At 41.9% G+C, this 14,316-nt stretch overlaps 1 protein-coding gene across 5 annotated transcripts in view; it reads right to left on the bottom strand.

Annotated features, from left to right (window-relative positions):
• The window catches only part of sh3glb2b (SH3-domain GRB2-like endophilin B2b), a 41,913-nt gene extending 31,980 nt beyond the window's left edge, over positions 1-9,933 (bottom strand). For all 5 annotated transcript variants that reach the window (XM_085794064.1, XM_085794065.1, XM_085794066.1 and 2 more), the window contains exons 1-6: positions 9,850-9,933; positions 9,724-9,817; positions 4,996-5,137; positions 2,660-2,788; positions 1,435-1,568; positions 1,165-1,257 (exon numbers count right to left, since the gene is read on the bottom strand). In XM_085794064.1, the coding sequence (XP_085650190.1) occupies positions 1,165-1,257; positions 1,435-1,568; positions 2,660-2,788; positions 4,996-5,137; positions 9,724-9,786 (561 nt within the window). In that variant the 5' untranslated portion in view covers positions 9,787-9,817; positions 9,850-9,933. The remainder of the gene's footprint in view (positions 1-1,164; positions 1,258-1,434; positions 1,569-2,659; positions 2,789-4,995; positions 5,138-9,723; positions 9,818-9,849) is intronic.
• Positions 9,934-14,316: the final 4,383 nt, after the last annotated feature.

Raw genomic sequence — 14,316 nt, 5'->3', positions numbered from 1 at the left:
TGATGACGACGGCAGCCAGCAGCAGAGCATCGCAACAGGCTGTTGGATCAGTGCGGCCATGCTGTCTGAAGAAGTAACCAACTCATCACAAGACAGGAGCAACAAACATGACTGCACAAGTTATTCTGAAGAATGAGCCCGTCAATGTTGTTAGCCCATCGACACTTTACTCGCCTCCTTAAGGCTGAGAAGAGCAGCCACATGTCGGCTGAGCTCAGTATTTAATAGGAATTTAAATCTCACATTGTTGCTCGCTGTCAACAAACTATCAATTCAGTTGACAGATGCACAGCCACTTTCATTTTCTTGGCTCATAACAAATCAGACTAAACAGCTAGAGAGCAACATCATTCCATCAGAGCTGGGTTTGTGAACACCTGGTGAATCACCTCTGACAACTTGATGAATGTGAGACAACAGTGACAGGATCTGGGAATCTCAGAAAAATTGAATTGGGTTTATTTGACAGTTGCAGTAAGCCATTATTTCATGTTAGTATCTGCAGCTCCTCGGTTCTCCTTTGTGAGTGTTATATGTCTTTAAAGGGGACTTATTATGCTTTTCCAGCTTTTCAGACTTTATAAATGTTTAAAATGTTGGATACTTGCTTTAGAAGATGTGGAAGTGCCACTTCATGAGGTAGGCGTGTGTTGAAGTAATCAGGTTCAGGAGCTCTGAACTGCAAAATGCAAATGCAAATGCTTGATTTTGGGGTGAAGGGAGAGAGAGCTGAATCCGAGCGTTTCAAAAGACAGCTTGTATGCGATAAGTGTGGAGTTTTTTATCGATTGAAACTTTCAGCAGTGCCCCACTGGGGTCCACTATCACATTAAAAGCAAGTGAAATTAGCATAATAGGTCCCCTTTAAGCTTATTGGTTTGGTGTTAGTGGGTCTAGAGGAGACAGCTGCAGCAGCTGTGAAAGGCCTCTGTGCTCTACCTGCCCAGAACCAAACAGTAGAGAAACTCAGAAAACAGCTGGTGGAGACCAAACACAGAGCTAAAAGAGAGGAACTGAGATTCATCAGGTGACACAGGCATCACTCCACGAACATCATGTTGCTCTCTGTCTGTCACTGTAGACTCCACAGTTAGAGAGAGAGTGATCCGAACGCTGAAAGGACAGAGGCAGCATCAGTAACAACAGAAACAAGCTGGAACTCACGGCTGCCTTGGCCTCTGCCAGCTTGGCCTTCTTCACGCGGGCTTTGCAGATGTCGAGGTCCAGACGTCGGTTCTCCAGGAGCCGACGCTCTTTCTGCACAGGACGTGAGGGAAGCAATCAGAAACGGGAGATCCGTGCAGAGAGCACACTCTGCAAGACTAGGTTTCTATTCACCAAGCAGCTGAATGAGGCGACTAACTTTGGATGACAATATGTGTTTGTATGAATGAACCATGGACTAAGGATGAGGAGAGGATCGGGGGGACTCACTGATATCGTCCTCCAGTCTCCTTCCAGGAAGTTACGTAGAGGAGTGAGGAAGTTGGCGGCTGAGGTTTGCAGGAACTCGCGCTCCGCTCCTCCCAGTCTGTTCTGGTACTCCCCCACTATGATCAGGGTGCTACCTGCAGTTAGCACAATACAGAAACACAAACATGCACACTAGTATTACATATAAGAAGAATATTTAAACAGGATTTGGCTTCTGGCTTACAGTAGAACTTAAAACAACCTACAGCCTGAATAAACTTATGACTGCATCATATGACTGCTAAGTCTCTGCATTGTCTCCAGTGTGGATTTGAACCATGTACAATAACTACTACAATGACATAGAGATAATTACAAAACACTAATATAATGTCTATATACTATATGTGATTTAATAAAATGAAAATCTAATGGATAATAACGGTAAAGACGTTGCTCCCAGAAAAATCAACTTGAATATCATCAAAACTTCCAGGTATGGACTGACTGGTTCTTAAATACGTAAAATCCAAACAGATGCATTTCAGTTTCACTGCAAAGAGTTTCAATGCAATGCAAACTATTTAAAGGGATAGTTCAATATTTTGGCAAATTGGCCCATTGCCATAATCCCTATAGTTTTAGGAGTAGGTTCATTACCTTTAATTGTTGGTGCAAGCTGTTTTTAGAACGGTGGAGCAGAGCCGCGAGCTGCTCAGAGCTACAGTACGGTACGGAGGCTAATGGGATTTCTTGGTTTCCCTCATCAAACTCATCAAACACACAATCCAACAACTCCAAAATGCTCTGGTGGACAAGTTGTGACCTGCACATTCACCACGCTATGAGATAATAAAAGAACGTTACCAGACAGAGTTGTTTTCTAGGTTAATTCATGCAAAACCACTGATGCACGTTCCTGTCAGGGGCAGTTTTTCAGCAAGCAGTCTCTGCATTTGCCTCGAAAACAACTCTGTCTCGTAACATTCTGTTATTATCTCATAGCATGGTGAATGTGAAGGTCACAACTTGTCCACCAGAGCGTTTTGGAGTTGTTGGATTGTGTATTCGATGAGTTTGATGAGGGATTATGGCAATGGGCCAATTTGTCAAAAATGTTGAACTATCCCTTTAATGGCCATAGAAAAATAAAAACAAAATTAGTGTAATGCCTTTTATTACTTTGTCAAGGCAAACAGTGGACAGTGGTGGCTATAGATGACACTCATGAGATAGCTCCACTCACCGTATGGAGTCCCTGCGCCAAACTCTTTGGCAGCGTCCAGCATGTACTGGCCCAGCAGCTCGGCGTTGGTCATCTTGGAGGGAAGCTTCTTGTCCAGTTTGTCATAGATGAACTCCTCTATTCGAGCACCTGGAGGAGAAAAGGTGAGAGACACACAGTGTGAGAGACTTGACAGACGTGAGCTCTGAGCCAGGGTTTTAAAATAATAAGACACATTTATACATCCTCTAAATAATATACTGCATGTTCCTTTCATTTACCATGGCTTCCATCAAAAAACCCATAATGTTTACTGGTAATGTGCTTCCTCATGTGCCTCCTTACTGTATACAGTATATTACCAATCCCTTATTGACTCCTTCTGTACTTAAATGTTTCAGTGGCTCAGTGGTTATCCTCCTCTGTCCTACAAGGCTTTTAAAATGAAAAATACACAGGAAGTATCACAGTGATGGCAAAATTGAAGTGGTAGGAGATAATTCATGTACAGTGTATTTACTTAATAATTATAGTAGTAGTATTTAAACAATTATTATATAGGGTATTTGCTTATTTTTATATTATTCCCTTAGGCAATGTTGCACCTGACCTGTGTCCTTTTCTAGCACTATCCAGAGAATTGAAAGGCATTTCTAATCTTATTTAATAGTATTACCTGATCGAGACTGAGACTGCTCCCAGTGCATTTACTGACACTGGAAGTGGATTAGGTTTACTGCAGAGATATTAAAATCACACTTTTAAAGATGGGGCTGATCAATAAACAATTATAGATGCATTATTGATTCTGGGAGAACCAGTAGTTGGGAAATTTGATGCTGTTTGATGAACGTGCGTGTGTTAGAAGCTCAGATTTTGGTTTGGAGAAGAAGTTCATGTTAAAACTCACAAAATCCTCAGTAATTTCATGTTACCTACAGTGGGCATGTTGTTTCTGAGGTGTTTATGGTCTGATTGAGCAAAGACAACAGAACAGCCACAGTAAATGAGCTGCACATGGATAAAGCTTTCAGGAACCGTTCCTGCTTCACACAAACTATCCCACCTTTAAAATATTTCTTTGTGACCTTCATGACATGACTTTTTTTAAATGTAGCATACCTTACAGATAGTTTACGATGCAAAGTTAAAGTGAATTCAGCATCATGTTCATTATCATCTTCAACTCTTTGACAGAGAATCTTACAAATTTGTCATGTTCTTACTCTGAGGAGCTGCTTTGGGAAACTAATTAAAGAGCAAATGCTTTTAGAAATACTGTTACCTTCTAAAATAATTCATCACCAGGTAACAGGACTTAAATAGTGAGTCCTTTCTTTTATTTTTAGTATTTCCTGTGTCCCCTGAACGCAGCATTGGCTAGATCCAATCAAACAAGTGCTGGCAGGTGTCCTCCTGCATAGACAGTCATTAGTAATTCAACACCCGTCTGTATCCTCACACTGTTGGCCGGTCCAGTCCACACACAGCACAGCACACTACATCTCTGAGACTGTGTTCAAACAACCAATGATTTATCTCCTCGTTCAGTCCCTCCATCATCTGTCATTAACTAACACCACAGCCTGATACGTGAGGACCAGACTTACCAGTGTGGTCAACTGAAGCATGAAAGGTGAAAACAGACAAAAAGCAAAGGTTAAGACATTACAGACAGAGTCGTCTGCACACAAGACTCACTATGTGTTGTGTTACAGCCTAAAGGACACAAAGGGAGCCACACTAAAAGCACAACAAAACACTAATTTGTGTTGTGGGTGAAAAATGATCAATGCAACAGATGCACAATTATATTCACAACATCAAATATTCATTTAGGCTGCCTTTGATACAAGTTCACAAATTTCATAATACGACATTTCACTTGCTGCTTACCTGGAATAAAAACACACGTTTCAGACCTGACTGATGACGAAAAATGTGTGTGGTTTGGAAGTTTACTATGTATATATCAGATTTGCTCTAAAATAATTAGAACACATGCAAACAAAAAACATAAGAGCTGTTAATTTATCTGTACACCAGCTATGGGGATTATCTGTGTGCAGGGCTGCAGGGGGGAGCTGGAGCCAATCCCAGCTGACATCTGTCGAGGGCGGGAAACACAAGCTCACACATTCACAGCTCACACACTACGGGCAATTTAAGGTACAATCAACCTAATGTGCATGACTGTAGACTGCGGGAGGAAAGCTGGAGAACCTGGAAGAGAACCTACACAGGCACAGAGAGAACATGCAAACTCCACAAAGCCCTGGGAATCGAACCCAGAACCCTCCTGCAGTGAAGCAACAGTGGATGAGTCTCGGTGTCTGTACGGACGGAGCAGGACTTACTGGGGTTGGGCTGCAGGAGAACCTCCGTCTGTCTCAGGATCTTCTCGGTCCAGTTCTTGGTGCCATCGGCCCGAGTGATCAGGTTCTCCAGGTGAGGGTCCAGCTCCGTCTTCTCAGCCTGGCCCAGTTTCTCCTCTGTGAACTAGAAGACAAGTCAGGACCCTGAGTAACTGCAGTCACAGAGCATGCAGACAGTATTCAACACTTCAGTATGACAGCTGAAGTCCAGCTCAGGTTCCTCCTTCTCTCTGGATCGTCTCTGAGATGTTGCTACACCGTGACTGGATTCTACTTTAATGTGTTGGAATACAGGTCTAGATTATTGATAGACTGGTGCCAATAGAGGAGAGTGACATAAACTTTGTTTTTTTTTTTTAACATACCTAGACAATATAATTATGAAAAACAACAACTGATCTTTGACAATACTTAAATGTGTTAGGTTAATAAACCAGAAGGCAGTAACTTCTACAGTTTCATAAGTGAATGTCTTAACAGCTGTTGAATGAGCTAATACTTTGGTCTATAAGGACAAGTGTGTGTTTGGTGCTAATTTGCAAATGCATGCCGATATCGAACATGGTAAACATTTCCTGCAGATCAAAGAAATATGAGAAACATCTGCACAACTCCAAAATGATGATGGAAGCTAATGAGCTTTTCCATACAATTTTGTCTATTTGGGCCTATATTTTTTTACCCCAATGTGTTTTGTCTGTCTACTGTCTTTGTGAGTGTTTTGAGTGCATGTAGTTATGTGACCTACAGATATAGATTGTGATTTGTCCCTCCTCCTTTGGGAGTAGCAGCATATTGCTCATTGGCCACACACAGGTGTACAGATTTAACACTGCTGGCTCCTCACTGCTTCACTACATCAGGTTTTACTGTGCAACAATTGTGATCACACGCTGAGGACGGCTGAGAGCCGAACCATGTCCTCCTTTGCCCAATAAATTTAGTCCTGGTATATTTTTTTACATGCGAGTGCCAGATTCCATTATCATTTTTTGAAACATTTCCTGAACAAAATTGTAACTTCTGGCCTGGAACACACATTCCTGTAATTTTGGCCCAAGTCTGGTCCACATACTTTCACTTCTGGGCTTGTTATCCTCCTCCTCCTCTTCCTTATTTGGTGTGCCAGCATTGTCCAGATGTGAAAGCAGCATCTGGCGGTCAATCTGACAGGAGCCACAGCTAGCCTGAATATTTGTCAGAAACACTTTTGCTCTCTGGGTATTCCTGCTCAACATCATTATTTTTGCTTTATCTGTCAAGATTCCTTGTGTCTTTTTTCTTCCTGTTCCCCAGTTCCCCCTCCTTTCCTCTGTTGGGTGTGTGTGTGTGTGTGTGTGTGTGTGTGTGTGTGTGTGTGTGTGTGTGTGTGTGTGTGGTCTGCAGCTGGAGTTGACGACCTGCACACCTGTAATTAATCAAACCTCGTCAGCCACCTCCTCCTCACCTGGTCCATAAAGGCCTGATTCATTCACCAACTAGTTGCTACACATACCTACAGTGGTGTTGGTTTTGTTTTCATTGTTACGTCGTGCTCGCTTTGTTTCTAATCTTTATTTCCCTGTGTGTAGATCATCAGCTCCTGCTCCCACTCACACACCTGTTCTGTCCTCAGCTCTGCCCAGTCCACCAGCCTCCCTTCCTGCTGTTCCAGTCTCCTCCTCGGCCTACCGGTTCAGCTCCACAGCCCCGTTCGGGCTCAGCTAAACACCTGTCATACCCTATGATCAGGGCCGTTGCTGGGAATTCTGGGCCCCCTGAAAGAATACTAAAGTGGGCCCCTGCCCCCTGACTTTTCCACTTTTTTTTCATAGACTACATGTATTATCATTTCTTTTTTAGCCTACTTTGTTTTGATGCTAATGCAGCATTGCTATGAGTATCAGTCAGGGTCTTATGCAGAATAATTCAGTCATACAAAGATTAGACTACTGGGGTTTTTGTGGGCCCTACTGGGCACTGGGCCCCTAGAATTATCACCTTTCTCCCCTATACAATGGCCCTGCCTATGATTGACTGACCTGTTTTGGATAATAACCTGGTTCTGATTCCACCACTTCTGAGGTCTCTGTTTGTGTCTGGACTAATGTGTCCAGGCAAAAAACTGTGGCGGGTTATGGCATTGTCATTGTTAACATGCTGATGTAAGAAGGCTGTGGATTTATTGATTCAATCCAAATTAATTAATATATTACTGGCTTATGGTCTGTGTCTTATTGATTTTATGCCTATGTCTGTAGCTTTCATTGTTATCAGATGATGCACTCAATTCCATTGTAGCATTTACAATGACAATTCAATTCAACTCAAAATATTTCAAGAAAAAAGTCCTAATACCACAGTGTCTTCAATATGTATCGGGTGAAATATTGTATATCATGTCTATATGTAAAATGTCAAGCTATAACTGCAATTAAGTGTTAACACCCCCTGTGCTCAGTTTATTCACTGCAATAGGCCTATCTATCTATAATAACAAAACCCGCAGAAGCAAAATCAAACTGATCAGGTTATGAAATTTTTCCTTCTCACCACAAATGACGTGTCAGAAATCGGAGCGGTGCAATAAATCATGTGCAGGCCAAAAAAACACCATGTGTGTGATGAGGCAGGCATCAGTCTGGCTGCCAGCTCTGACTGATGGAGGCAGCAGCCAGCCTGACTCAGAGGCTGACAGACGGCCCAGGAATTCATCCTCACTGTCACATCCTCACAGGAGAAACCCAGACTGACAGCGGCACATCGAACCACTGAATGACTTTTCTCAGTCACTTTGCCGGCTGGATTATCAAGACCCAGCTCTTCTAAATCCATCCTGACACTGTGGACACAGACTATATGAAGCAGTATTTTTCATTGTAGTGAGGTCAACTGGAGGCTGTTAAAGCTGTTCTATCTAGGCAACAGAATTAGAGCTGCAACAATTAATCGATTATTGAATTATGATAGTTATGATAATGATAATCAAATAATCGTTTTTTGTTTTTTTAAAGAAAAAAAGTCCAAATTCTCTGATGCTACTTAAATGTGAATATTTCTGGTTTCTTTTATTTGTTCCTTTATGACAATAAACTGAATATCTCTTCTGTTTGTGGACAAAACAAGAGATTTGAGGACGTCATCTTGTGGTTTGAGAAACACTGATTGACATGTTTCAACATTTTTAACATTTTATCGACCAAACAACTAATCGATTAACTGTTTAGATAATCAACAGATTAATTGATAATGAAAATAATCGTTAGTTGCAGCCCTAAACAGAATATATCCATCCACCCAGCAGCAAGGGGAAGGAATCTGGAGGAACTGGAGTGAACCCAACTCCACCCAGAAAGGTCCAGGCATAACCCAGAACCATCTTGCTGTGAAGTGAGTGCAACAGAATATAACAATGCAGTGGGAGAACAGCGGCCTACAGCCGTCACTTCATCTTCGACCCCTCAGACAGGTTGGTCCTGCTCTGGGTCAGTGTACAGTTGTATGGACTGATACAACATGTCATTTGACCCACTGAGACGTTATTTGTGCAGACAGAGTTGTCATCTGTTGCTCTTTTACCCACAGTCCCTCAACAAGTCTCACTTCCTCTGCAGCCCGTGGTTTCCTGTTTCCCACAGGAACCTCCAGAAAATGACTGCTGAAATCATGCATTCGATCAAACATGGCAGATAGCCTATAGCCTAATGTGGGCAGAGATGAAGCTACAGTAGAGCTGCAAGTCAGTGTCACACGACACCATTAAAAATCCTCACAGGCGGTGCTGATGGTACCTGCTGTGTTAGGTTCTGGCTCAGCTCCCTGACGGATTAAACACACTCTCCCTGTGCCACACCCTTCTGTAATACATGTTACATTATTATTATTATTATCATTGAGTAGGCTATTAAATATTTCATTCTGGTTTAGTTGTTCTAGCTGTTGCATTTATTTCTTCTTTTTTTACATAGCCTAGCTACCAGAAAAGGTGTGATCATGGGAATGTGTCAAAGACAGCCTTGGAAAATCTTGTATTTGCACCTTTTTTTCTGTAATTTCCCAGGTTAGGATCAATAAAGTCTATCTATCTATCTATCTATCTATCTATCTATCTATCTATCTATCTATCTATCTATCTATCTATCTATCTATCTGCACAGCCAGGATGATATACAGTATGACTGACTGTCTATCTACAGGGAGTCCAGATGAATTCGTGTCTGAAATGGTTTATAATAAAGCTGTGTGATCTTCACCTAGGCGACAGTGTCATATAGATAAGATGATCGATAGCCTATACTGTATATTTCCTGTGCTCAGCTGCACCTGTGCCACTCCGCGTGCCGCCTGGTCCGTGAAGGCGTCCTGTGCTGCTGCTGCTGCTGCTGCTGCTGAGGAGGAGCAGGTTCAGCTTCTGTCACGTGGGTCATTCACTCGATCACAGCCATCAATAATAGATGGAGGCTGGACAAAACCTTTATCGGTTTACACCAGCCGCGATCACCATCACGATACAGCGCAGTGAAGCTGCTCTTCCCCTCCTCAGTAGTAACCTGAACGCGGTGAGCTGCTGCGTGGGCGCTCGGTAGCTACACACACGCAGCGCAGCACCGTGGCCCTCACTCAGTCTGCATCCCCTGCTGCTGTTGACGGGAAAGCAGCCTGCAGCCGGAGTCAGTCTGCCCCGCTCCCCGGGAGCTCTATAGTCCCGCTATAGAGGATCCGCTCTTTTACCTGCACGGCCCGGGTGAAGAAGACTCCCGCATCCGAAGCCAGTTTCTTGACGTTGAAATCCATAGCGCCGCGCTGAGCCGAGCATACAGACACACAGACACAGAGACACACAGACACGGAGACACTGGGCTGCTTGTTTCCCTGTAGAGGAAATCCTCCGGATCAGCTGAGATGATGCGGCAGCAGACGCAGCGCTGCTGGAGCCGTAATCCGCTTCATGGACAGTCGGAAATCTGCTCTGCGCCCTGCGTTTAAAGAGCCACGACACCGGGCTGCACGTCACGTCACGACACGCCGCTGCCGCCCCCCCCGCAGCATGTACTGTACCCACACACACACACACACACACACACACACACTCTACCGTGACCTCGACCTGCTCCTGTCAGCAGGTTAACACACACTCAGAAATGTGCTCTCTGAAAATGAACGAGATTCATACGACGATCACTACTGTTGACATTTTACTGCCCTGAACGTCACACACAGGCTGACCCTCTTTATACTGGAGAGTCTCAAAGATCTGAAGTGTCTCTATACCCATAGCCTATAAGAAGAATTATTAGTATTTAACTCCATTGACTTTAAAGCTGCAGTATTTACTTATTTTTTTGTGGTTTATAATTTCCCTAACTAAATTTATTCCAGAAGGCTAATACCATAGGAATAACCACCTCAATGCAAACTGCATATTTCAAGTTAAGTCTTGCAAACATGAATAAACAAATGCTAAACTTAGCACATATCCCTCTTCTTAGAGTCTTTTGATGATATCATTTGTAAGCAATCAATCCAATGGCCAAAATAGCCTAGCACATAATGAAAATCAAAACATTCTCACAAAAAGCTTACTAACTAACCTAGCATTATCAGTTAGTCAGACAAGACTCTGAACTTTTGGTAGAACTTCATTCACAATGAATGATTAGGAAATGTTCACATTAGCATGGACATATTAGAAGTTTTGCCACCACATTTTGAAATTTCTAATAGCTAATAGGATTTTTCAAATTAATGGTCTCTGTGGGATAAACACACCCAGATTACAGATTACTACAGTTGATCAGATGATCCCCCCTTAGGGGATAAACTTTATTATCCCCCAATGGGGAAATTTGTCTTGGGCAAAAGTGCATACAGCCATATCCCGCCAATTAACAGACAATACAGCATTGCACTAACATTCGCATCATAGACTGCCAGCTAAATCATAATTTTGCACCATCCCTACAGTTGGATTAAAACAATGCTGGTAATGCCGTGGTCGGGGCCGGGCAATTTTTTATAGGCAAAATTAGGCAATTTTAAAGTGAATGTTTTGCAACATTCACTTTAAAATTGCCTAATTTTGCCTATGTAGCACATATTTGGTTAATCTGTTATGAATTTATTTTCAAAGTTTTGAAATTTAGATGCATGCTGTACTCCAACCATCAGGACTATTATCTTGGGTTACTAGTTAAGGTCACCTGGTATTTTGATATGCATCATCACCATTGCTGGGACTTGAACCCACAACCTCTGGCACCAAGAACCAGCTTCTAACTCACTGAGCTAATTGTCTGGAAGTGAGACTTGGTGTGTGGCTTCTCAGATCAGGTAGTCACGTGATGCATCGCAAATTAAACCATAATATTATATTAATATCAATATATATGAATTAAAGCAGAAGTAAGTGGTCCGGTCGTTTTCGCTAATGCTGCGTTCCAGGCAGGCTTTTGAAATCGTAAATTACAGCTTCAAGTCACAACTTACGACTTTGTAGCGTTCCAGCCAACCCACTCGTGTTTTTCCGACCTGTTTTACCTGTGAAAGTCACTATAACGGCCACTCGTAACTTCCGACCGGTGAACTCGTACCAGATCGAACTGGTACGACTTCACGGTCGGAAAAATACGAGTTTCCTTGAACGCACCATAACAGTCCTCGTCCCTACGTCGCCACATTCACGGCGTTCCTTGGCTGCACACACAGCCCTGCATGCCGTTCTCTCTCCTCATTGGATAAAAACTGTAGGATACGATAAATGTTTTCTCCTCGACTCAGAGCAGAGCAGAGGGACTGACAGACCCGTGTTTCAGTCCAAACACTCTATGTAAGTGATTGCTGTCGGAAGATATAACTATTTAAGACTTATATTAACACAAATATATCACTTACTTCTGCTTTAATATCATATATAATATATATCCGATGCCCCCTGAATCTACTAGTGCAGTCTCATTGCAAATGTTTGTACTGGACCTCCGATATGAATCGGTGAATCTCCCCATCCCTAGTATGAACGTCAGAGCGCAATACAGGACTCCATTAGCTGTCATAGGGGGAGGAGTGGGAGGAGCTCAGTGTTGTGCTTTTTTTATTTTTCAAAAGATTACATTATGGGTCAGTGGGTTAGAGGAGCAATGACTGTAAAGGAAGGCAAGGAGATGTGAGCAAAGGATTGTGGGAAACTGAGTCCATGAGGAGACACAGGAAGACCATACGGAGCCTGATACAGAGAAGCAAGAAATTTGCTTCAAATGATGCACTGACCCCTGTAGGTTGACCTCAGATCTCTTGTCTCATGTGGTCAGCATGAAGAACAACAAACTTGGCTGGAGGATCTGGAAGGTGGAAAACACACCTCCACTCTTCATCACAGCTGCTGAATGCACCAGTGAAGATGATACAGTCGTCCACAAACAAGGTGAGTTTCTTAACTGTAAGTGTAAAATGAAATAAGAGATTTGATTGAAAACACAACAAATATGTTTGAATATGGTGAAAAGATACGTGAAAAGATTGATAACTATAGAGCACTGAAATGTGGAGTCTGAGGGTAAAATTGTTTCTGAGGACAAGGATTTCAGATTTTTTGGGGGTGGGACTAATAGGGATATAGTGACCCCATGACCCCTAACGGCTTTAAAACCTAATTTCACACACTAAATTAATTTTTCTGGAATTCAAATTTGGCAGGATGGTTGATAAGAAATCTGTCTGTGATGTGATTAACTCAGAAATCTAGTTTCACTTTACACAGACTCTTACCTCGACATGCCTCAACCTGACCGTTCACCATGACACATGTTGATCGAGGTGATCAACTCATTTTCAGTAACTTGCTGCTGACTCATAATGCTGAGGGGAAAAAAGCTTGACTTACTATTTTCTGATGCATAGGTTTCATTTCCTAATGTGTTCAGAAACAGTGCTGCTAGCTGCTGACAGGACCCACAGAAATGAACCGATAGCTCCAACAGCTGCAGTCAACCTACGTTCCAGAAACCTCCTCCTCATGTTTGAGTACGGTATGCTTCTTATCTTGATCTCTTGTTTGGCCTCTTTTAAACAGTTTGGTTCAAATGTTTGAATCGCTATTTTAACACAGCTTAATTGATAAATGTAGTATTTATGTTGGATAGCCTACTTGTAACTGATGTGTGTAAACAATGCCTCCCTCTTTGAGAGAGGAAAGGATATTTCAAATTAATCTCACTTGTCCTGCTGCCTGGGCCACTTGCCCTCTCACTAGATAACAATCATTTCTGTATCTCACTGATCCTTCTCTGGGCCCAGTTATTCAAAATGTGTAATCTGGATCAAAATAGTCCAGATTGTGAAATCTCTGGTTTGCCAGCCGTTTTACTTTTCTCCCAGTTGTTCAAAGCAAAGTTGGATTGGATCCGTCTGATCCAGAAACTGTTCAAGATGACCAAATATGAGGATAAAGCATGCTCTAAGGACTGCATATCACACTGAAGGCTATTAGGTATGTAAAATAAAACAGGTACAATAGCAGCATGATGGGGTCACTCAAAGTGTGTTTATTTGAAAAGTGGGTGTATGTACTGTTTTCCGTGCAGATTTTTGTTTCTTCAATTACAGTCAGACCAGATAAGGTCTGGCTGTTTAAATAAATAAATAAGCAAATATACAACAGTACATTGGTCAAATACATTGTGAAAATATTTTCCATGTTTCAAATTCAAACCTCAAATTTAATTTAAATGTCCAATAGTTGGGAAAATGTTCTTAATTTGTGGAATAATCAAAAGTTAAATCAGGTGCAAAATGTAAATTGCTACTTTATAAATGTTGTTTATTTGACCAGACTGAATTTAATTTAAATCACATTTTGCTCCTGAACTCCACCTTGAATCCACCAAACTGCTGGGATCAGAATAATCCTGATCTTACTAAAAACATTTGAACAACACAAACTGAGGGTTTGATTCCAGGTTAAAACCAGGATTGGATTACGTGATCCAATCTGATCTCAGAATACGTTTTTAGTTTTGAACAACCCATTTTCAAGATTTGATCTAATCCACTATTCGAAATCTGATCATCAGATTACCTTTGAACAACTGGGCTCTGAAGATGTTCATTGTTGGTTGCAACAAACAAAAATGTTGGATTAAGGCACAAGGCCATAGAGATCAGAAAGCATGTTTGATGTATTTGTATGTTGATGTATGTATTCTCCTTTTATGATCCCTGTTGTCTTTGCTTTTCTTTTCTTGTTAAGCACTTTGTAACTATGAAAAAACAACACCATTACATTTTTTTTTTACCACTCCATTTTATTGCTTATTCATACCTTTACAC

Source organism: Trachurus japonicus, chromosome 12 (genome assembly GCF_045865225.1).
Source record: "Trachurus japonicus isolate A0001 chromosome 12, Traja_1.0".
NCBI lineage: Eukaryota > Metazoa > Chordata > Actinopteri > Carangiformes > Carangidae > Trachurus > Trachurus japonicus.
Note: the sequence above shows the minus strand (reverse complement) of the source record. Positions and strands in the feature narration are given on the sequence as shown.